Source organism: Triturus cristatus, chromosome 1_2 (genome assembly GCF_964204655.1).
Source record: "Triturus cristatus chromosome 1_2, aTriCri1.1, whole genome shotgun sequence".
Classification (NCBI taxonomy): domain Eukaryota; kingdom Metazoa; phylum Chordata; class Amphibia; order Caudata; family Salamandridae; genus Triturus; species Triturus cristatus.
Window position 1 is genome coordinate 136,156,932 of NC_140580.1, and position 24,120 is coordinate 136,181,051.

Here is a 24,120-nt window from a genome sequence, read left to right on the forward strand (position 1 = left end):
AGACGTAAAACGCTTATTTTTTTAGGCTTAATTGTTGCCATTCCTAGATTTAAAATGCAGGACGTTTCATCAAGGAATGAATGGTGGTGTAAATCTGTTATTCACATCCAAGGGTGAATGAATGTGTGCTTACAGATACACTGTATGTGATGCTAGGTTGTTATATGCTATTCTGTTATGCTATGCTATGTTATCAGGGGCGGCTCCACATAAAGAGTCGAGGAGCTTCGCCTCACCTGGTGTGAGCGCAGCAGACAAATGCAAATAAACTGATCTGAGCCATTTTGTTTTGCCACTGCTCGTGCTGTGTACAGTGAGAGGGTGGGGACGGGGCTGAATCCTCCAAATGCAGGATTACTGCACTGGTCTACAGTGCGCATGTCGGATCAGCCGTCCTATCCAACATGTGCACTGTGGACCCAGGAATCCAAGGGCTGTGAAACAGCCTGGGAATTGCTGGCATAGCCCCCCAGCATGAAAATTAGCACTAGATTAGCCTGCTCTAAAAAATCCCTGAGCTGCTCTCATGCTGTAAACAACATGAGAGCAGGTCCAGGATTGGTTGAATTTGTGTTCCACTGAGGAGTAAAGAAGTCCTTCCCTTTCCTGCTCGTGGACACAAGGATCATGAAAGCTGGCAGAGAAGTGCTGCACCGGGCATGTTCCCACATGTATGGCGAGTTGTGCATCATCGCACCTCACAATCTTTTTGACATGCTAGCCACCACTGTACGTTATGCAGTATCTGGTTCTGTAATAAATGAGGATACGTTCCCTCACCACTGTAATGGACTACCCTTCTTTACTAGCTTAAGTGAAGGGCCAACAGATCAGTGGACTTGATTCACAAAGGTTAATTTAGGTAAGTAGACTTACTCACATGTAGATATGTTCCTTGACTTAGGTGTAACTCTCCACTTTTTTGCTATTTACCATTTTAGAGTGGAGATTTACATCCATGTGTGAATGTATGGCCTGCACTGAGGGATTGTAGAATCCTACAACTGAATTTACAAGTGTAAGGTTATAATTAGTAATTTTTCAGTGGTTGGTGGAGAATTCCACCATTGAGGTGGATATCTTCCCATGGTATAATATATAGAAATTTAATGAAGAATACATTATTAAAAAAAATATTTAATGTACAATGTGATTGTAAACTAATTTTACAAAATTAATACTGAATTTGCACTAACAAAAAAAAAAAAAAAATCAATGTAGTTTATAAATATTGATTACTAAAAAAATCTAAAAAAATGTACCCACTAACATTTTTCTTTTTCTTTGTGTAGTAAACTTGGTTAACATTCATACATATTTAATATTTTGAAATATTTTATTAAATGGAAAAAAGAATCAATCACTATACTTAATGTTTTATCTAAAATGTAGAAATTATTTAACTAATTTAACATAAATTCCTAGGGAGTGTCAATTTAAATCCCCATCTCTACGGATTTCGACGGGAGTGTGTTTCTGCACCAGTGATTGGCCATGTGTGGTACTTGACTAGCACCACGGATACTCTGGAGTACATTTAAGCCTATTTGGGCCCTGTTAGGGCTGCACTAGCTTTAAAAGTGGATTTTGTATAAATCACAATGGTGTTACTCTATTGTAGTTGTGTGTTTTCCTTAATCCCACGCAGTTGTGAATAAGGATTCCCTATTTTCCCACCATTACCCCTAGTCCTTCCCACTTTTACTACAAAAAAGTACACTTACATGAGCGGAGATCTCCACACAGAAAAGATAGGTGAGGCAGTGATCCCTAGCCATAGGTTTTTGAATTGCATATTGTAGTACATGGTGTAACCGCAGCACTAATTTACGTACTACTAAATGCCGTTTGTCAATTGGGCCCCCTGTGCTTTTTGAAGTAAGGGAAACTCGGGGTATTGTGGATTTCGTGGTTGGAATTGCTGTACGACTGTATTATTAGGATGCTAGATAAAAACAAAGCTAGAACCTCACTGGTTCATGAAAATTCACGGGTTTGTGTATATCTTTGAGGGCTGGATGGATAGAATGCAATGAACTTTTGTCAAATATCTCCAATTGTAAACTCCTCCAAGGGCCCAATTCACAAAGATTTCTTCAAGAGCATCCCAAATGGGCACAACCATTTCATTTTGTTTTAAAATGGTTTGCCTGCCTCTAGCAAACCTGGGGATGCCCGCAGCTGCTTTTAATGCCTGAATGTAGATGGACGTCACAGGTTTGCGCCGAGGCGTCTGGTGCCCCTGGCAGCTTCAGATCTGCTCCGAAGACGGCTGTTGTGAATCTGCCGTAAACAGCTGGCGTGAATCAGAGAGACTCGAGGGCGTCTCCTCACTGGCTCCAGAGAGAACCGTTTGGGAACCCGACGCAAAGTTCACAAACTCGAAATCATTTCTGGCCATCCGCCAGTTTCAGCTCCAAACAGATTTGACAGTTACAAACACAAATTACCATCATGAGATTATGAAAAACAAGAGCAGTTTCCAAATCAAAAGAGAAGCAGAGTAAAATGTATCGCCGCACAGGCCGGAATATTGCAAGGTCTTCAACAGCGAACTCTTTATACTCGGAGGAAATTGAATGCCCAAGGGGACAAACATGAGATGCAATGAAGGCTCGCGATAGCTGGCCCGGAGGACCGGGCACTGGTTACAGACGCTGCGAGCGAGGAAGGACAAGGAAGAAAGTGAGGGGAGGAAAGAAGAAAGACGTGAAGGAAGGAAAGGGCAGGAGGCCTAAAGAAGGAGCGGGGGTAGGAAAGTGAGCGAAGGATGTAAAATAATGAATGGAGGAGCGAATTAAGGTAGGGGGGCACAGAAACAGGATAGGGGGAGGACGTGAGAGGTTAAACAAAGGAGGAAGAAGGAAAGAAGAGGAAGGAATGGAGATGGTAAAGAAAAAAAAAGCACAGAGGGCAGGAAAGGGAGGAAGGAAGGTCTAAGGGCGAAAAGGGTAGGGAGTGAGTGAAATCAAGTGAGAAAGGAAAGAAATTAAAGGGACGGCAAGGACGAAAAGAAGAGTTAGGAAGAGTAAGGAAGGAACTGAGGGCAAGAAATAAAGGCGAGAAGAAGGGCAAGGGGCGAGGAAGGAAACATTGAATGACTCTGGGCAACACTGCCTCTAATTTCCAGGCACGTGGCACACGCCCTGTGCTCCTCTGCAAAGACTAGAAATCCCCTGCTTCAGCTCTAAGGATTCCCAGGCTCTGACGTCTTACTTGGTGCCAGGGTTGCTTCACAAGGCCTGGAGTTCCCACAGGAGTCACTGCATCCGGCCTTCTTTGTCGCGGGCTTTCCATGCTGTGGTGGAGGAAGGGACCGAGCCGACGTGCATAAAGGCTGTGCTACCCAGTACTGCTGCTTGCATAGTTGCAGGTGTACTCATAAGTGCAGGTAAGGAAGGCCCCATGCAATCCATGAAAGCCCTTGGAGCAACTGTACTGTCCTATTAAAAGCATCACCGAGTTACTACACAGACTGTCCACTGAGATGCCCAATACTCTCTCTGTACAAGTAGTAAGTGCATTAAATACCAATATCAAGGCCATGTCATCATCAGGTCAGTGGAAAGCATAGCTGCGTGTCACAGAGCACAATCTGAGTAATGTGGGTAATAACCAGGAGAATCCAACAAAAAGACACAATGTTGCTCATATGGATGACACAATCATATAAGGCAAAATGCAGCTATATTACATAGACAATAATACAAAGGCACAATTTGCAAAACTCTCAGTTGAAGGTTGGAAACTAAGTCGCACAGGCTTACACCCAAGTCTTGAACACAATTCAGAGTTTCATGGAATTCCTGGAGAATACATGGCAATTTACAAGTGTACAGTTATACACACAGAAGGGGCACACTAAAGTTTATATGCGCTTTACAAGAGTTTTATGTCTCCACAGTTGAAAATGAGGACCATCATGTCAGACAGGTTAACTTCTCAGAGGAAAACGCGGGCACACAGCCACGTCATGTAAGCTAGACCTCACAGCAGCGGACCTTCTAGCCCTTGTCAGCAAGATGTCAGCCAGTCAGACTTTGGGCCGGATTTAGAGTTTGTCGGCAGGGAATCCACCACAAACGTGACTGAGAACTCATCAGTCTTGTTACGGATGCCACAGGATATAATGCCCCTGTAATAACTAGAGGTGGAAGATCGAACAAGTTAACAGAGAGAGACAAGCCTGGGCTGAAAGAGCCGAACCTTGAAAATATGTGGCATGTTACCATATGGTTAAAGCCTGTTCAAAACACATCATTTATTTAACACACAGGAATGTTTCACCTTCGTACATCAGATTATATCACTGCATTGAGAGGTATTTATTAAAAGTGATAGTTTTTGCCAATGAACTTAAGAGTCAACTACTCATTTAAATGTGACCTAGATTCTTACTATAGATGGAGCAACATTATAGTCTATTAAATCAAGCAGAGGAGGCTGTGGTGCAGCGCACACCCAGAGCCTGCACATTGGAGGGTGCTCACATACGTGACAATGAAGAAAAGGAGGTTCTGTAAAATCAGAGTAGGGGGACTGATCACAGATTTTATTGTTTCACGTTGTGCAGTTCAGCGACTAGATGGAGATTTTTTTACTGCCTCCCATTTTACATCAAAGGTAAATGCTTTGTTTTCCATTCTTGGTGCAGGAGATTAGAGTGTTGGTGGCAGGTAGAAGCCACATGCAAGCTTGGCTTGGTTTGGGCTCGAGGTTCCAAGAAGATCTCAAGTTGAGCAGGAGCCAGGCATCTGGCTTGAGGGGGCTCGCTCGCTTCTAGTATTAAGGCGGACAGGATATTTGTCAGGTTTGTGACAGAGAAACCTGTTCTACAAACTCTAAAATCACATAACAAACGCCGTCCACAGTCCCACGCTCTCTCAAAGGCATGGTCTTACCTGTGAGTGACTATACCCCATTCCTACTCTGATTTCAGATATAAAGACCCGTAGGAAAATCGCACGACTTTCCTACAGACTATGAATGCTCAGTCCAATGTTATTGTCAGGGCCGGCTTTGGGGCAGTGCGACTGGTGCAGTCGCACTCGGTGCTGACCTGTGGAGAGGGCGCTGTGACCTCAGGGGGGCGCTGTGTTTAGCAATGTCTTACGATGGAAGAGATAAGGGACACTTTTGCAGGTGGTAGATAGAGAATCCGAAGAGGTGGTCATGGGATGTGGGGGCTCCAAAAGCGATTGTCGTACAGGGCACTATCAGCGCTAAAGCCGGCCCTGGTTATCGTTTATACATTTCAGTTAAAATGTAAATGTGATTTATATCAAATCTGCAACATTGTAATGCCATGTAAACATGCTAAAAAAACATAAAGCAAGCTTGTTTCAAATTTGTTTTTCAGACCTGGTCTTTGCACATTCCAAAACACCGAAACAATTAAATCTATTAAAAATGAAAAGAACTTTTCAGGTTAGAGTGAAAGGTTAGTTTAATAAACTCTGACCATTCGATGCTACAGCTACTTCTAGCTTTCTGTTTCACAACACTAGCACAACGCGCAGAAGGAATGAATCCCTTTGCACCACCTTGCGGTTGGTGGCTCATTACGAATTGATCAGTATTACAAGTAGGTTGAATTTCCCCAACTGCTCAGATTTCACATGTAAACAAGCATTGGCATAGCGAATAGGTCTCGCCTTTGGGACCTTATAAGTGTTTAGCCATGCAACAGTTGCATAACTAAATACTTATAAGGTCCCAAAAGCGAGACGTATTGGCTATGCAAAGCGGCCGTGGGGCCGCGAAAGTGAAAGTGATCGCAATCACAATCAAATATCAAAGCGGACGTGCGGACGCGAAAGTGAAAGTAATCGCGGTAAAGCGCGTTGCGCGAGCCCGCGCACATGCACTGTAGCTCTAGGCTGGCCTGGTAGCACTTTTTGGAGCCCTCTCAATAAGTCTCGCCAGACCAGCGCATGCGCTGGGTCAGGCGAGACCTAAAAAAGGATAAAAACACATCCTCGTGGCTAAGGACATCACCAAATCACAAGGCCCGGAGCGGTCACTGCAATCCATTTGACCATTCTAATGACATCACAGGAAGTTGTGACATCACACTACCTTTGGCCCCATTGGAAGACCAGTTTACCTTTTCAATATTGATTAAAAGCTCGAGTCCTTGGCATGTTTATCTACAAAGAATAACAAAAGACATTAACAAAGAGCGACTAAATGTGGAAAAAGTTAAAGGCGCATTTCCTTCATCCTCAAACCAGTGAGTTTAAAGTCATAGAGGTGGCAGTAAGTCCTTTGCATGATTTGCCGAAATGAGACTCATCATCCATTTAAATGCCACATACCTGAAATATTTCCAAAGCACCGCTCACTAGAACGGTGATCAAATGTTGGCATGACAATATTATTGAGCAACACTGTTGGAGAAATGTGGTGGTGTTTAAGAATTCAAATAAATAAATAACAGGTGCGTCAATCATCTTTACAGCAAACCTGTGATCTTCAACAGCAATATTCGCTTGCATTCCCATGAGATGAAGGCTTTTTTCTTTCAGAGTGGATGAAGTATCTGCTAACAGCATCGCTTAACATATTTCCCATCAAACTGACAATAGCCTATTTGCACTTTTTGTTACTGATGAACACTTCAAGATAACAACTATGTGCACGTTTTTCGAGATATTGTATATTAACCTTGAAAATATTATCCGTCTCTGAAAAACATAATAACATTCCTTAGTGCAAAGTACACAGCTATGGAGAATGGAGACATGTCTCCTATGCTACCACAATAGATGCTCTGAGGAGTTGGTTAGAGGGAGCAGTGAGGATAGAGGAGTGGGCAAGAAGAGGGAAGAAGGAGCGAGGGGAGAGAACCGGGAAGTGAGATAGGAGGATGGGGAGCTGATAATGAAGAGTAGTGAAAAAGGACAGATTGTCGGGGGAGAAAAGGGCAAATGAAGATCTGGATAACAGTTAACATAGCCTAAAATCCGTCCCATACTATAACCAGACACCAGCAGCTCAGTACTTGCTCACAGAGTTGCACCTGCCTGGCACCCTAGGAATCCAAGCCCTGGAACATGAGTGACTACAGACAAAGCACATGAGAAGTTACCTCCTAGCACATCAGCAGCCTAGTTAGTCGCATCAACAGCCCCACTACTAAACTCAGCAAAACAAATGCAGTTTTAAAGCCTTTCTGAAACTAAAATGGTTTTAAATAATGTTGGACTTGGCCCTTTCTGCAAGACTTTTTGCCTTTACCCTCCTGTTTTCTGAACTCGTTTTTGTTGGCTTTTAGGACTCTAATCAGTGCTAAAGTGCTTGTGATCTCGCTCCCTAAACATGGTATCATTAACTTATAGCCAATTGGCGTATTTAATATACTTGTGAACCCTAGTAAAGTGGCACTACCTGTGCCCAGGGCCTGTAAATGTAATGCTACTAGTGGGCCTGCAGCACGGATTGTGCCGCACACTTAAATAGCACTTTAAACATGTCTCAGGTCTCATGTGTGCTGTTTTTAAACTACCATGTCGACCAGGTAAATTAAACCTTTTGTCAAGCCCAAACTTTCCTTTTTAATACATATAAGTCACCCCTAGGTTAGGCCCTGGACAGCCCAGAGGGCAGTATATTTAAAAAGAGGGCCGTGACTACTGCAAGGCCTACCTCTCCCACAGGCTAACATTGAAGTTACCTTATTACATTTAATAAGTAGTAATTCTAAATGGGAGCAGATGACCAGTTCATGTTTGATGTCTCTGAAATTATAGAGATATCCTCTCTCATGGTGATGTCCAATTTTAAATTACATTTTGAAAATGCCACTTTCAGGAGGTTAAACCTTAAAGGGGGTTGGGCCCTTAAGAACAACCACTGTGGGCCTCAGGCAAAATATAAACAAACTATCAAGGGGGTGGTTGATTGAATTACATACTTTTACTGATGGACAAGGTATTTAATAAACTTGACCAGTGTTTACATTTCACACTTCATCAGTTACAGTATTTGCATTCTAATCAGAACAGAACAAGGATAAACACTCTTCTTTTACATGAATGACTTGTGCAATGATACCAAAATTGAAAGTAAAAGTATGTAATTCAATCAACCACCCCCCTTGATAGTTTGTTTATACTTTCAGGAGGTTGGCATTTTCTGGGCTTAGCCATTTAGAGCAGGTACCCTGTCTCTGGGTCAATTGACTGGGTGTAGTTGACAGCTGGGCTTTGTGCATTCCTCCTAGACAGACACACAAAATAGGGAGCTTAGGTCTGCCTGGATTGGCCATTACTATCAGAATGTTAGGGCGGAAAGGAGCACAGCCCTACTTGTACTTGAATAGTCTATACCCTGCCTCCACACAAATGGCTGCATACCCCCTGTTGTGAATCCTAACCATGGCAGGAAAGGCACGATGCCTGGGGACTTCAAAGGGAAACCTCTAGAAGCTTCTCCCACTTCAAAGGAAGGCCCAGGTATAAATATTGGACCCCAGACACCAACTCTTCAGTACACTTCTGGACTTGTGGATACTCTACCATGAAGGACTGCAGTGCTGCTGTAAGGACTGCCATTCTGCTGGACTGCTGCTCTGAAGGACTGCTGCCCTGCTGTGCTGCCTGCTGCCCTCTAGCCCTAGTGTGAAGGACTGGATCTGCGTCTGTTGAATCCAGGACCCCAGAGTGACTCCAAGGGCTAGCTGGCTGGCCCCTGACTAGAGCCTCGGGTACAGAAGGCTCCAGCAACCTTGAACCCAGCACCTGGACTCTGCTATCTGTGAGCCCTACCCTACCAAGTGGTGCCACCCCAGTTCTGGACACTTAAGTGTGCCTGAAGGTGCTCTGCAAGCCCATCTGAGGATCTAGCAGAACAGACGCATCTAATATGCTGCACGGCGCAAACCCAAGTAGAACCAACATCACCTCTGCTGCCAGGATTCTCTCAGCACAAGGACTATGCATCGACCTCACAGCCCGCATCAGAATCGCAGCTGTATGAAGTTTCCCTGACACAGGCCCTCGCACTGCAAATCTCGAGTTGATGGCAGCCTAGGTGAAGATGGAGGTTCTAGCATTGCTGCCTCATAGCTTTTCAGAATTAATGCATGGCCTCGACACTGGACTTCGTATCACAAGCCCTCGTCAAAGCGATCCTCTATGATGACACAGGACCTTGCATCGCAACTTGCAGCCCCTTGAACAGACGCATCACTTCGAGTGTGTGAGGAATCCTCAATGCGGGACATCACACCGCTTCTCAACCAGAATTTAGGGTACACTTGTTCAGCTGGCCTAACTGTGTAACTGTATCCGGCCCGCGCTCCATCGAACAATAACTTCTGAGTAGTATGAGATAGTACAGATGAGATGCTAAGGCGGTTATCTTGGGTATTTGGCAGAAGGTTTGTGTCCCTACTTTGCTTATGTACAAAGGGTTTTAGCATTTGCAAACCATCTGATTCCAGAAATCAGAGGGTTTGCAAACGCTAGACCCCCTGTTACAATGTTCCAAGACAATCAAATGATTTGGAAAATGTTCTCTGATTCATTAAATTGGTTTAGGAAAGTTCAGTTATTGCATTCCACGTGGATAAGCGACAGCCCCTCTATATTGACCTGTTTTGTACCCTACCATGGTTGTCACAGCACCCTCACTTCCACTGTTTCAGTAGCTTAACCATAGTGCAATGATCGGTCTTGTTTGGCCCGTATAAAGGCATAAAGTAACAGCCTGCCAAAAAAAGAAAGATAGTTGTACAGAGACGCGTCAGTATGCATGTATTTCCCTGAAGAAAAAAAAGGGGAGCAGATCAAGCAAAGAAGAGTCAGTACCTGTACGGGACACAAGTGAAAGGATACCCGACCGTCACCACAAGCAGCACTAAATACACTATTTTCTTGCATTAGATCTTTTCACTCCCCCGCTTTACTCTTCTTCTCTTCTGCTGGTCCCTTCCAGAAGACCTTTCATCCTACCCTCTTTAAGAAGTAGATTAGCAAAATAGCTGAAGAAAAGGAGAGCGTAAGACCGCAAACAAAACTGGCAGCCCACACAACTGCCGGACATCCGACGGCAAGGTGCTGCACTCTCAGGGATACTATCACCAAGCAACCTACAATGCGGCAACCTACCAACAGACACATAGCAGGAAACACTAGCACAACCAAACTGTGGATACCGACCTCTCTAAATGTCAATGGCTTGATGCGTTTTATCAAGCATAAACATATCTTGAATTACTTGTGATCCAAGAATAAAGATATTGCCCTGCTCCAAGAGACACACTTGAATAAATCAAAATAAGCCAAACTAAAGCGTGAATGGGTAGGGATGGTAATCAGCAGGAGTCATACTGCCAATGTCAGGAAAGGGACTAAAGACAAAACTTGAGAAAGCATAGTGAAGCAATATTATACAGGAAGGCGCTCCAACATAAAATCATCAACTAATGTAACGATCCCGAGGGCGGGTATGTGCTAATCAATCTGAAAACATTAGACACGTCTCTGATTATTGGATCCTTTTATGCCTCCAATACTGACAGAGATTTGTTTCCCCCAAGTCTCAAGATTACTCACAGTTTTAACACTCACGAGCAATACGCAGAGGAGACTAGAACATGACACTGCACCCAATATTAGCCGAAACAGGATATCCAGATAAAAATAAGGACAATGACAGGGTAGTACTTATATGCTGGCTGACCTTGGGTTAGCTGATAGATGGGGATTCCTACACCAGTATAATCGTGAATATACATTCATTTCTAACACACATGAAATTTCATTCTGCACAGATTATTTTCTGACCTGTACATCCTTATTAAATTTGAGCACATGTGAAATTTTGGAGCAAGGTGACAGACCATTCACTAACCTTAACAACACTGGACCAGCAAAAACGAGATCAAGTACACACATGGCTACATATTTACCAGAAAACTGGAACTCTGTGCCATTGGCACACCTATTATAGGGAGCCGGAAAGACTAATTGGAGAGAGCTGAAGAAGATAGACTCTTCGTTGGCAGAAAGAAAGCTCAAAACGACAAGTTCCAATTTGAAGTGAACATAAGAATTAACACAACGCTGACTCTACTCAACATATACAACTCAAACTAGAAAATGAATATGACCTTAATATCCCTCTTACTGACGAACACTATGAAAGGTGAAAAAAAGTTGCTCGCCTGTTAGCAGCCCAATTGCGACAAAGAGGGTCTCTGATAGCAGTCATTAAAAACAAAGACAGCCTACGACACATGCATCCAGTAGACAACATTGATCTTTGTAACATACAATAAGAAGCTACACAGCCTAGTTCAGTGAGACACGAGACAGACTGAGGGAGCTTTCCTCAATTGTTTCAAGCTACCTGCTCTATAATTTGAAGGTAGGAGAGTTCCTGGAAGATGAGATCACCAAAGAAGTGGTAGCTCAAATAAAAATCTTGGAAAAAATATTGGCTGCATGAACAACAAGTGGGTTTTCTCCCATGTCGTTTCTTCCAGGTACCATCTGCAAACACTAGCACACTTGCTATGGAATAGGAGTGATAGACTGCAGGGAAAGCTAGCTGCTTCATTGGAAGCTAAAGTAGTGTTCGGCAGAGTGAACGTGGACTGTCTCTTTTGGACCATGGGCAAGCTAGGGCTGGGATGTGATTTCCTTTCAAGAGCCAATGGCTCTAGATAAGCACAACCAGACAAGTTTCATGTGGGGGATTTTTGTCAGAACCCTTTCCAATAAACACAGGACCACAAAAGAATATTCACTCTCTCCCCTGCTTTTCCTACTCTCGTTGGACCCGCTGCCAGCTGCAATATGAGAATCAGACGGCATGTAGGGGATTGAAACAGTAGTATGTGGTCAGATAAAATATTTCCTCTTTGCTGAAAACATCCTGATGAGAATCACAAAGCCCCAAACATCATTAGATACATTTATGGCAATAGCTGAAGACTTATCTGAATTATACTAAATAAACTGGTGAAAATGTGAGATATAGCCGATGACAAAGATGACGATTTGCACTAGTTTAGAACCACACAATATGGGTTGGGTCCATAAAGGCCTCACATAGGTAGGTATTAAGATCAATAGAGGGCTTGAAGGAATGATAGACGACAAACGAAACCATTTAATGCAAACAATTTGCAATGATAAGCAACACTGAACCTGCCTGGACCTTTCCATTTGGGGTAGAATTCAGGTTGCTAAAATGGAAATAGCCCAGAAATTAAATTACATAATTGGTATGCTACCTTTTACAACACATCACTTGAAACTTACTTGTCTAGACAATGATATCAACACCTTCATATGGCAGAATAAATGCTCTAGACTGTAAGATTTTAAGCTACATGTACACACAACATCAGGAGACCTGAGGCTACCACATATGTATACGTAATACTGGATCCATTCCCTATAGCAAGTGATATATTTTACCTGGCCTTATACGTTATCCCTTATATGGACATGAATGGAACGTACCCTCCTTAGTGGAGCACATGGTTTGGTACCCATGCATAATTAAAGTGCAAACCTGTATGTTGGTATCAATCCTATTGTGAGGACCTCCTTACTAACTGGAGAATGGCACACAAGGATAAGAGTAAATTCGCTCATACATGCCTCAGCGCCAATCTGCATAAATTGAGGGATTACCATCAAAAGTAAACTGATTTACTGGAAACCATTAGAGGCAAAGGGCAAAATAGACCAAGTACTAAAGTCCTTCTAAATACTGGAGGCAGAACTTCTGCTCCCCGTTCCAGACCACTGGCAACCTCTCCAGCCATCGCATTATCTCCGTAAAATACTTAGGTACCAGAAATACCAATCACAACTTCTCCTGCATTAGTCCGCATCCATATGTGGAGGCGGGAGGTATTCAGTAGAGGGGGGACAGGGCTTCTACAACAAGCGCTTTGAGCAGTCTTTCTACACATTACCAGGCAACGATGGCAAACAGTACTTAATAAAGAATATACAGCGGATGAATGGGCTGTGTTATTAGAGACACACAACAAACAACTCAGGGAAGCAAAACTAAAACACTTGTATTTCAGAGTTCTTTTCTGACTGCCAGCGATGTGCCTCACATAATTGCGACTTAATACACATACTCTGGTATTACCCAACACTAGAACAGTACTGGCGTTCACTTTTTCATTACACTCAAATGACTGTCTCCACCCATTTAGGGTTACAGCAGGACACCAGTGACCTGATGGGAATGATGAACCATAAAAAGAGATGGATCACAACTTCTCTGGCCACTGCGAAACTATGTATGCCCCGAGACTAGGGAACCCAAGGAGAACACACTACTGGGGAATGGCATGTGGAGATCACAAGAACTACAGGTTGGGAGCAAATGATATTAGCGACCACTAGACACGTTTAACGAGACATGGGGCAATACTTAGCAGGCACCGATGATCCTCAACACAACAGTGGATAGAAAGTGATACAAAATGTGACTATTTCATCTGAAATTAGTAACACACCCAGAGCCTACCCGACAAAACCAAGTTAGTAGTAACGAAAGCAAGTGTTCTCATTCTAACATTACACACATGACCCACCCACCACCTCCTCTTTAAATACGATTAGTTTAAGATGCGTTACACAGATCACAACTGGAGGAGGGATGGAGGGAGGGAGGGCATGGTGAAGAAAAGCAAGGCAGAAAAAGAATGGATCTAAAGTACGACCATCTAAAGCAAAACAACTGGAATAACATAAGCCGACCGGTTTTAAGTCCAATGTTTAACACATAATGTTTTCATTGATGTTAATGTCACAAGAGAGAAGTTGGACGGAACTTGTTCAAGTATCATCAAATTCACTGTTAAATATAGGGAAAGCCATAATGACAAGAAACTGTTCAAAATAAATGGTGTGGTAAAACATTAGAGTACAGTGTACCATGCACTTGATAGTGACTAAGGTAAGACAGTCTCACTTCTCACCTTAAGTGCCCATACAATGCTCAATGAAATTGACGTCATTGTACTATTCTGTTATGAGAAAGAAAAAAGAATTGTTACACAACAAATAAAGGCCTTGAAAGGTAAATCTCTGTTCCACTGGCAGCCAGTGGAGGCCAGAGGGAACTGGTGGCCTGTTCAAATTATTGCAGGTGCACGATTACCCTTAAGGGCTGATCACATATGTCCTGGTAATAATCGGCCCCAATAAATTCTGATACTGAGGGATTCCGGATTCATGGCGTGGGATAAATACCACCTATTCTGAGTTTCGCCCTCAAAAGTGGAGCATGGCATGTGGATTTTGCTGTGCATCATATGAAAATACACAAGTCCCGGTACTTACCAGGCATTTTTCATTTATTAAATTTGGGGATGTTTGGCATACCGTAATTTAACAGCGTGTGTGGACTTTTTTTTTTAAATCACATCCTGTCATTACCAGGTGGGATCAACAAACATCGCACCATTTATAATTCCAATCCCTGTCCACACCTGCTAATAATTTGCCAGAGCACTTGTGATCAGGCACTTTGTTTAGTGTTTGGAATTCTTAGCTTAGGGGTGGCATTTGCTGGCAAATTTAGATACAGGTCGTTACAGAAATCCAGCCTGGAAAGAACACACTCAGGCACCGGGGCCGCATGGTGATCTTTCAGAACAAATGGATTTTCCTCAAGAGACTCAACATGTGGAAACGAGGCCAGGCCCCGGGTCACTGTGTACATTGTGGGAGAGATTCTTATCTAAGAAGACTCCCAGGTACTTCACCATCGGCTCCAGAGAGAGGAGCTCGACCAACGTAGGAAGGTAGAGACTGCTGTCCCGTCTGCAGCCCACCTGGGCATACAAGGGGTCTGCATCTGGCACTAACCAGTGCAGCTTGGCACATGAGCAGCACAGCCTGGCACTTGAGCAGCCCCAGCTCTCACAAAAGATATGCTGCCCAAGCCAGGCACTCGAGCAACCTCAACTTGCACAAAAGCAAGCCAAATTGGCACAGGAGCAGCCTCTGCCTTCTGAAAGAGCAGCGTGCTCGCCAGTGGCGGCTGGTAGGGAACGAGGGTGGGGAGGTGAAAAATATTTCTAAAAACCACTTACCTTTTCCATCGTCTCTCTTCGTCGCCTCCACTTCTCTTCTCTTCCTGATTCAGAGTCCGCAAGAAGCAGGAAGCACACAGGCTCCCCTAAGCCAATCACAACTCTGCAATGCAGCGTTGTGATTGGTCTGAGCACCGTGGTTCGGCGCTCAACTGGGGAGAGGGAGCCTGTGCATATTCCCTACCAGACTCTGCATTACAGCATGGTGGGGAATATGCAAAGTGCGCATGACTGTTTGGCCGGGGAAAGATGGCGGGCCAAACAGTCATGCACACTTAAGTGCATGAGCCACTCCTCTTCCTCCCTATGCCACGTGCCCCGCCCCACCCTAACCCAGCCCAGCAGCAATGACAAATAAAATGATAACTTCGTTATTATGATTTTATTTTTCCCTTTTCCATTGCTCTGAGAGCAGTGGGGCAATGCTCCTCCTTAAGATCTGAGTCAAAATCTCCTCCTGAGTAAGTTTTGAAATAAAGATGAGAAAAATACTTAGATCAGTGCAGGTTTTTATTTTGCTTGTTCATTTTATTGTTTCTTTCTTCACGTTTGCAAAAATTGTAAATAGCCTTATTATTTCTTTCTTCACGTTTATGATTGAAGTGAACAGCCGAAAGTGGGTTTCAGTCAAGGTTTTGTTTGAAAGATTTACTACTAGATTACTAGGAGTTATTTCTGTTCTGAAGGTGCCGGTTTTGTCAGTTCCTTGCTTCGTGCTCGCGTTTGTACTCCCACTGTACTTGGTTTTACAGTTTTTGTACTTGGGGGCCTGGTCCGATTGTCTTGGGCATTTCCTAGGCGATGTCTGCGCACCTCCTCGCGAAAATTTACTTTTGGCCTTGTGCTTGCGCCATCCTCTGAATTTTCTACAGATTCAGCTTCTGAGGATCCGCCTTAGTGGAGGAGCCGCCCCTGGTGCTCGCCCTGAGCAGCGGTGGCATATGTGGCATATGTAAGCGCCAAGAGACCTAGCAGTCCCTTGCCTTGAAAGCAGGGGCCCACAATAGCGGCCCGTGGTGGGAGTGCTGCCGGGCGCCGGCGGGGGAGGGGCATTTGGCAATGCAGCGCGTGCAACGAAATTCGTTTTATTTATTCATATGTTTACTTACCTCTAATCGGCCGTAATCCGTAGTTTACTACCACCACCCTGCCCCTCCCCTATTCCACGTCAGCACCCGGCAGCACTCCCACCATGGGCCACTACTGGGGGCCATGGGTAAAGCTTGCTTAGAGTGCACTAAAGCTCTCTATGCTCGTCTACCTAAGGATCTATTGCACAAACTACAGACTGCACAAAGTGTTGGACTCAAGAGGAGAGAGCATGTGTCGGAGGTCAGGCCATCCCTGCATTGGCTCCATGTGAAGGAAAAGCTCATCTTCGTGGTATCAGGTTTGCCTTTCAAATGCCTACACATATGGGCAAGCACAGGGACCCCAGCTTTAAAGGGGCTACCTAAAACGGGGATACCTCCCTCTAGGTCACCTTTGTCTACTCCCCTGTCTCAGCCACACACACTCTCCGCTCTAATCTTAAGGACTTTTGGGACTTAGGGCAAGATGTATGTCTGTTGTTTTTATGGGATTCCGATTCTGAAAGTTTAACATAGTTTAGTATTTTGGGGCAATATGCTAGCAGAAAATGGGTTATAAAATTCTAAATTGATCTGGACAGGGCGCCCCAAATAAGCCTTGCGTAGGGCCCCAAAAGTTCTTAAAAGGACATTGGTAACATCACTTTTCTTAAGAAAAAGAACGAGTTATAGTCAACGCGGCGGCCAAGCATCTCCTCGAGGCTGTTTATTTCTGTGGCTCACATTTTCTAACTACTGCACCGCCTAGGTCACAAGTGCCTATCCAGGGCTTTAAGTGGGCCGGGCCCTGCCGGTGCTCGGCACCGGCAGTTCTAAAAGCAGGTGCTTGAACGGGTCCATATCGGGCTCTCCATTTTTGCCCTTACTCCCAGGGTGAACATTTTGTTTAGCCCTGTAGCAGCACCACCCACATCACTGCCTTTGACGTAACGTGAAAGAGACTCGTTCTAATTCTTTCACAGTCTCATCATTTCTGAACTGAAGTCTTTTCAATGTTATATACAACGAAGCTGCTGCACCCAACAGCCTTTGACAAAGTCAATAGTCCTGGCTTGTTATCAGTGTAATTTGACTTGTTGTATTGTTTATCTGGCTGCAATGACAGAAGCAGCAAATTTACCAGTCGGGCGGAACACAATACTAAACACAGATTTTTGTCAACCTCGTTTTTAAGCCACGCCCTTAATGACATCGGTCACCCCCCCCCCCCCTTGACCCCTCCCTCCCCCATTCTTTTATCCCACTTATGCCCTGCTGTGCCTATCGACCGAATGGGAGCCTCGGTGCGCTATGTAATTGTCCCGAGTCAGTCGGGCACCCTGAATTTTAAGGCCAGAACCTTGACACATGAGGGCAGCAGTTCTGATGGTACTTCATTTTCTGACTTTTTGTTTCTGAACTTGGAGACAAGTGAGGACAATAGGGCGCCTACAATGCATGAAATGAAATGAAAGAGGCATTTATAGAGCGCATGGCTACCCTAAGGCCTCCCAGCGCTAAGGGGTGGTATAAGCTTTGGTCACAAAAAAAAAATCTCTTACTTGCTAAAAGCACCTTTAATTTATCGGCTTTCACCGGCTCTCCAGCCCTAGCGCCTACAGTCGATTCAAATTACATTAGGTGGAACAAGCACACGATGAACAATTCGAGACCGTTCCCCTTTAAGAAAAAAACGTTGAAATCTGACATACTATGAATAGGTTTATAAAAACAGGCTCGGGCTTTATCCACACGCGGGACCAGGGGTCGCTTGGCAGGCACTGGAGACACTTTTCCAACCTGTCAGAAGAATTCCCTGACATTTTCTACAAGGGACTGACTGCAGGCGCGGTAGGCCCCGTCTTCACGCCCCTCGCGCAAGGGTACCTAGAGGGTTAAGTGACGCCGGCCTGGCACTGAAGTGAAACCGCGTGCGGTGCATCCAAGTGACAGGCAATCTCTTCATACACCAAACATTTCCCAAAAGCAGAGTAAACCAGGGTAAACAAAAAAAGGCTATTCGCGGTCAATGCGTGCATAGGCTGTGATGGGCAGGCAGGGGAGGGGCCTTCTCCGGCAGCGAACCCCTTCCAACTGTGGGAAACACTGTTTCACAGTAAATGTTGCAAGACCTACGGCCGATATAAACATCAGAGCCCATACTCAGTTCCGCAGCTGACTGTCCTGGCAGTGTCACAATCCATCACTCCCAAGTGGACAGAGCATCCTCACGCGCCTGGCGGGCGTGGGCAACATATATGGGAGGGGTTACACGGTCCGTCATCTCCGGCTCTGAAAACATCTCATAACATGTCTGTCTACTAGAATTCGGCAGCTGTGTCCAGCGCGGAGCTACCGAGGCCTCTTTGCGCTTTAAAATTGTGCTCAGTCACTCATACCTTCATTCATTCCGCGGAATCACTCCAGTATCCCCAATCTCAGAATTTAAAACTATTCTCTGTAACTTCTTCCAGAATAAAAACAGCTACCACACGAGTTAGTATAACCATCCCAACTTAACCTTATGTACCGCTCTAACCCAATCAGGTTCTCCATAGCATGTTGTGCGGGTTCAATGACGGGTGGCTAGGGACGAAACCTTCACGTTTGTGCAGATTCAATGTCACGCTCATCTTTGAGACTCCATCCATATTCCTACCTAATTACAATAAAACCTCCCGGGGGAGAAAAAGCTTCCGGGTGCACTTTTTCACAATCAACGCTGCAGTACATGAGAACGGTGTCTGGTGTGACAATTACTTTCCACGAGGGATTTTAATTACAAAGGGATTTGGTCACAAGAAACAAATTATAGGACACGTATGCGAATATCGCAGATCAAAAACCAATAGACAACACAAAAGTAATTTCGTATTTAAAAAAAAATATGCTGCCCGCCCGGACCAGAAGATGCAAGGGCATCTCCAACCCAGAATGCTTTGGTAATTTATCAACTTTTACATTGGCACAGCACTGTTTGCACAACGATCTGCCTCTAGGCGCTGTCAACACAAGTTGCAACACACAACTCAATGGAACTAATTTTATTGTTCATTTTGGGGAGACCCACCACGATACGACCCAGTGACCTAGAAGCTACACAGACCCATGCAGCAGGTGCTTTGTCCATCTCTCCAGCTTGGGGAACCTGGTTCAGAGACACGTGGAGAAGTGTGGCTCAATGGTTAGAGCGGCAGACCCTGATGCAGAGGTCTAGCCTGGGACCAGGGTTCAATTCCCCGCCTTGGCGGGTCTTGGGCTCAAAAATTCCACGGACCTGATAATTCTCGCCTAGGTGCCATTCCAATCATGGAGTCCCACTCTGCAACTCTGGGCAATAGCTTGCTTAATCTCCACAACGGCCCCCCAACGCTAAGGATGCCTGGCCTCCACCTTGGGGGTGCCCAGGAGTGGACGCCTCACAGGGAAAGCCAGGATGGGTTCCACAGCGGTATTCCTACAAGTGCCTTGAGACCCTTGCGGGTGAGTAGTGCGCTATACAAGTATCAATTTACAATTTTTTACTGAAGCCTGCACTGTACATCAACACCTCAAGGACTGGTGAGGATTTTAACACTTTAAAAAAGTGGACACGGACAGCTGTCTTCTCAGGCTTAGCTATGTCCTGGGTCGCCACCTCAATGCCGTTCTCATGGATACAAGTAGATAGATGTAAAGAAAATCTATACATCAAGTGCAGTGATAGACAGTGATGCCTATAATTCAACTGACAACATAAGTGCTATGGGGCAACAATACATTAGCCTTCGATGGCGCACATGTCCTTCAGATGGGACACTGTCAAGAACTGATATATACAAACGCACTATGCAATAGTGACCTTGGCTCACACGGAATTCTGCTACTTGGGGCAAAAATGTACATACCCAGGATGCAACAGCTCAACGTACAAGAATCCTTCTGCCTAATGCTCAAGATGCTTCACTGTTTCAAGGGCTCTCCAACAAGTCTCTAGACCGTCGCAGTGTTAACATCTGTCTTGGGATGCATAAACCAGGGGTTCTTTTGAAACAGCTGCAGAATCCCACAAGGAATGAATTTGTAAAAACCCATAAGAAAAAGAGCACACAGTACTACAGCATGTGTTATGCAAATGTAACAAGCCACTGGGAACATTCCTCTCCGCCCTGACCCCATCTTTCGTTTCAAATGCACTTATGAAATGTTAACCGGCATCACCACTCAACCATGGCCAGCGCGCACATCATAGAGCGTCGCGACTGAGATGCCTGGTAGATGTGATTGTTGGGCCATCTCGAAGCAGCAGTGCATGCCCAGACAAGCAAAACAAGGATAGGGTAGCTCGGACACTTACTTGAACCGCCCCTGGCAGTGCTGGCATTGGTCCCCCACCCAGCCTGGATCGCAGACACAGGTGGAGTTGAGGCAGCGGCCTGAGAAGCAGGGGTTCTTCTCGCATGGCTTGGACTGCGACACCTGCGCATAGAGGACCAGGTAGAGGAGACCGTAGAAAAGTAGGCAGCTGTTAAGATCCTCCAGTGTGACGGCAGGCCAGGGCTTCCCCCCGAATGACATCATCAACGGGGGTGGCAAGAGACCTTTCTTTCCAAACCTCATCCTCCCAAAGGAAAGACGACCAACAGAAGCCGGGCCTCGGGCAGCAATTTACAGTCAAGCGAGGACACTCGAAGAAGTCTTCAGTTAGACCACAGATTGAGGTGGAAACCATTCATCCTCTACCAGCTTTGAAGAAGTAACACACTATGGGAAACTAGAGACTAAATTTGCACACACACCCCTACTGGTAAAATTCAAAACAACTCTTGCGATCAATCTTCCAACATGACCTCGTGAAGGGTTCAGAGGCAGGTGATGAATCGGAACCAGGCTCCAAGCTTCTTGGAATGGATTAGCTTTCCACTTTCCTTCTCCGCCCTCTTGACAGAAGTATCATGCCAAGACTGGACTGACACAGGGGTAGAGGGGACTCTCCGCAGACATTACGCCCAGGGACACCAGCAGCAAGGGGTTCTCCAAACGCATGTATGAGAAGGCAACCATGGGCAGGTAGTCCCTTAGAAGATCATCCTCGATCTTAAGTGATTTTGGCCTTGGTAGTTCCTAAATGCAGTACCGTCACGTATGTTTCTCCAGCGATGATAAGGAACTCGCTTTTGCTTTGAGATGCAGGGCAGCAGCGAAAGAGTTTTTGGCACTCAAGCGTCAATTTCCCATTTATCACCTTACAAAAAAAGCTCCAACCGAGTTGGCCAAGGCTTCGGGTGAAGATGACTGACAGTTCCTCTAGAAGCAAGGGACCCTAACACTTCACTAATGATAACTGGCTGGAAATCGCTGGATGCATGTTTCTGCTTGCTGGTCCTCAGTACAGCCTTTAAAAAGCAGAAGATGGTACCCTGCGAGCAAAATATGGCCCAGTGACAGGAAGGACCCCTAGATGGTCAAGTGTCAGGAAATTCAGGAACCTGGGGTTGGCTGGCTATCCAGTGCTCATGGTCCACGCATGCCATCACAGGCAAGCACTGCGGGCTCTGGGGTCCGAGTAAGCTCACTGGCAGTTGATGCTGAGTGTTGAGAGCTGACAAAGGACCAGGCAGGAAGTATGCTCTTGGTGATGCTGTGTTCCCATAGATACAAGGTCCATGTATGCCCTCACAGGCAGGCGCTGACAGTCCTGATAATGGCTCTGGAAGTGATGCTTAATGCCCATAGATATTCGTACCTTGGCAGATGCTGGCTCTCCAGAGCGAAACACAGACCAGTTATTCCAGTATGCGTGAAGCTGGGTGTCCACTGATTTGGTCCCATCTACTTCCAGGTCGTGCGGGGCTTTGGTGCAGGTTACGTCTCTTAGGAAAGATGCTGGGTGCACATGGATAACGGCCAGGGGAGGCGATGCTGTCCCTCCACTGATAACGGCCTGGAAGTCCCGTTACACGTAGAATTCATCCCCTCGCTCCTTTCCATGCAGCCTGCGCTCCCGGCGTCTAGGTCCCGGGAGGAGCAGAGGGCGCAGCGGCGGCAGGCAGGCAGGCACTGGACCGAGGTACGCTCTCCTGAGCAGAGGGAGACTGGTACAGCCTGCGCGGGAAGCTCCGCGAGCTCCTAAGCAGCCATTTTTAAAACCCTGCGAGAGGCGGCGAGGGAGGCGGCGAGGATGCGGCGGGAGGTCCCTCTCTCGGCTGCCAGTGTCCGAGCTGCTCTCTCGGCGCTCGGCCTGCTCCCTCCGCGCGGCCACGGGCTCCCGTAACTGCTCGCGCTGTCTGCTGCCTCCCGGGGCCGGCAGGGCTGTCCTCCCCCAGCCGCAGCACAAAGAGCGGAGGAGGTGCGGGGAGCAGCCCCTTAAAGGCGCAGGAGGAGCAGAGACAGCAGCAGCAACACACACGGGCTGCGTGCTGACAATACCATGCCCTTGTAGCGCTAACCCAGCGCTGTGCCCGTTATCACTGGTCCTATAGCACTGATCTTAGTGACGTCACTGCCCTTATACAACTGGCTATACATCACAGGCCCTAAGACAAGCAAGCCCTCTGTGGGCACTGCTCCTATTGACATATAGGGCACTACCAGCGAATCAGCTGTATAACACACGCACTTATTAAATTCCACTAGACCTGTACACTTGCAGTACCCATATAGCATTGCTACGGTCCGGGAACACTGGGAATCTCGCTTATAGCACTGGCTCACCAGCACTGAGCATGCCGCGCCGACCCTCCTGTAGGGAGACTGTCCCTACCCACATGTAGCTGTTTCTCTGACAGTGCCCGACAGCTCTGATTGGCCCTCTGCAGCTCTGACCGCTGTACAGGCTCCTGTCACCGAGATCCTGTCAGCTGATGGCTCCTCAGTGAGCCGCCACCTAACCATAAGTCAGAGCGCTCAGTGTCATTGCACCCTGCAGTGCTGGCTGCTGATCTTGGAAAGCGGGGGGTGTAACCAGCTTCCTGCATCAGGACTCCACGAGTAATGAAAGTAAACAGGCTGACATCCCCCAGAGGTCTCGTCGATGTGCTCTACGTGGGAACAGTATGTGAAAATGGGACCAAGTTGTGCATTTGAGAGCCCGATTTTCAAATAAAGTGGCCAAAAACAGCTCTAGACTTCACAGGCAATTCTGAAAGGGCACCCAGGAACTATTCCAGTTCTTTGATGGAATGCCAAAAATACCCTCACCAGTCCCCCAGAGGGTTGCCATACTTTCTCTTACTGAAAATGTTGAAAATAATGGAGGAAACGCTGCAGATTCTCACCAGAGTCCCTAAAAACTGGCAAAAAGCCATCAGTTTTATATGCAGTCCAAATAATAAGGGGATGCAATTTGCTGTGGCCACAAACGACTTTTACAGATGCATAAAGCATATTTCTTTACTTATATAGTTGACTTATATTTATGTCCTTATGCCCCCCGTCCATAGTAGATTTGAAATCAAATATTATGACAGAGAATTTATTCATGGTGGGAAAATGAAAAGTCACAGAGATCTAAGAATCTCAGGTCACCATTAACAGAGATGTCCCTCATCCCAGAGAGATCTCAAAGGCTCAGGCACAGGAGCTACTATTTAGGTAACACAGACCACACAGGTTCAGCGAACAGACTAATCCCATATCATACACATGCGGGCCTCAGACAGCAGTAGCTTAAAAATATTATAAAAAGCTCTATGAATATAGAGGAATAATTGCTCCGCATAAGTCATACGATAAAAGTCTTAGCAGCAAATGTCCTCAAGCACCCAGGAAATAATATCGGTGTTAAATTATTGTGGAGATTCAGTAACTTTTACCCGAGCATAAACTTCACACTTTCTGGAACTACAATAATTTGGACCCAAATATCACCATTTAATTTCAGATTCTTACAAACTAAAGTTTATAGTATTATTCAAATTATACATGTAATCCCCAAATACCAGGTTAGTTTTTGAGTTTTAGTAAATTTATGACTTTAGTAATCAATTATCA

General features: G+C 45.6%; 1 protein-coding gene across 2 annotated transcripts in view; it reads right to left on the reverse strand.

Annotated features, from left to right (window-relative positions):
* The window catches only part of ATRNL1 (attractin like 1), a 2,333,760-nt gene extending 2,311,318 nt beyond the window's left edge, over positions 1-22,442 (reverse strand). For both annotated transcript variants that reach the window (XM_085603276.1, XM_085603277.1), the window contains exon 1: positions 20,486-22,442. In XM_085603276.1, coding sequence (XP_085459402.1) covers positions 20,486-20,748 — 263 coding nt within the window. In that variant the 5' untranslated portion in view covers positions 20,749-22,442. The remainder of the gene's footprint in view (positions 1-20,485) is intronic.
* Between the last annotated feature and the right edge of the window lie 1,678 nt (positions 22,443-24,120).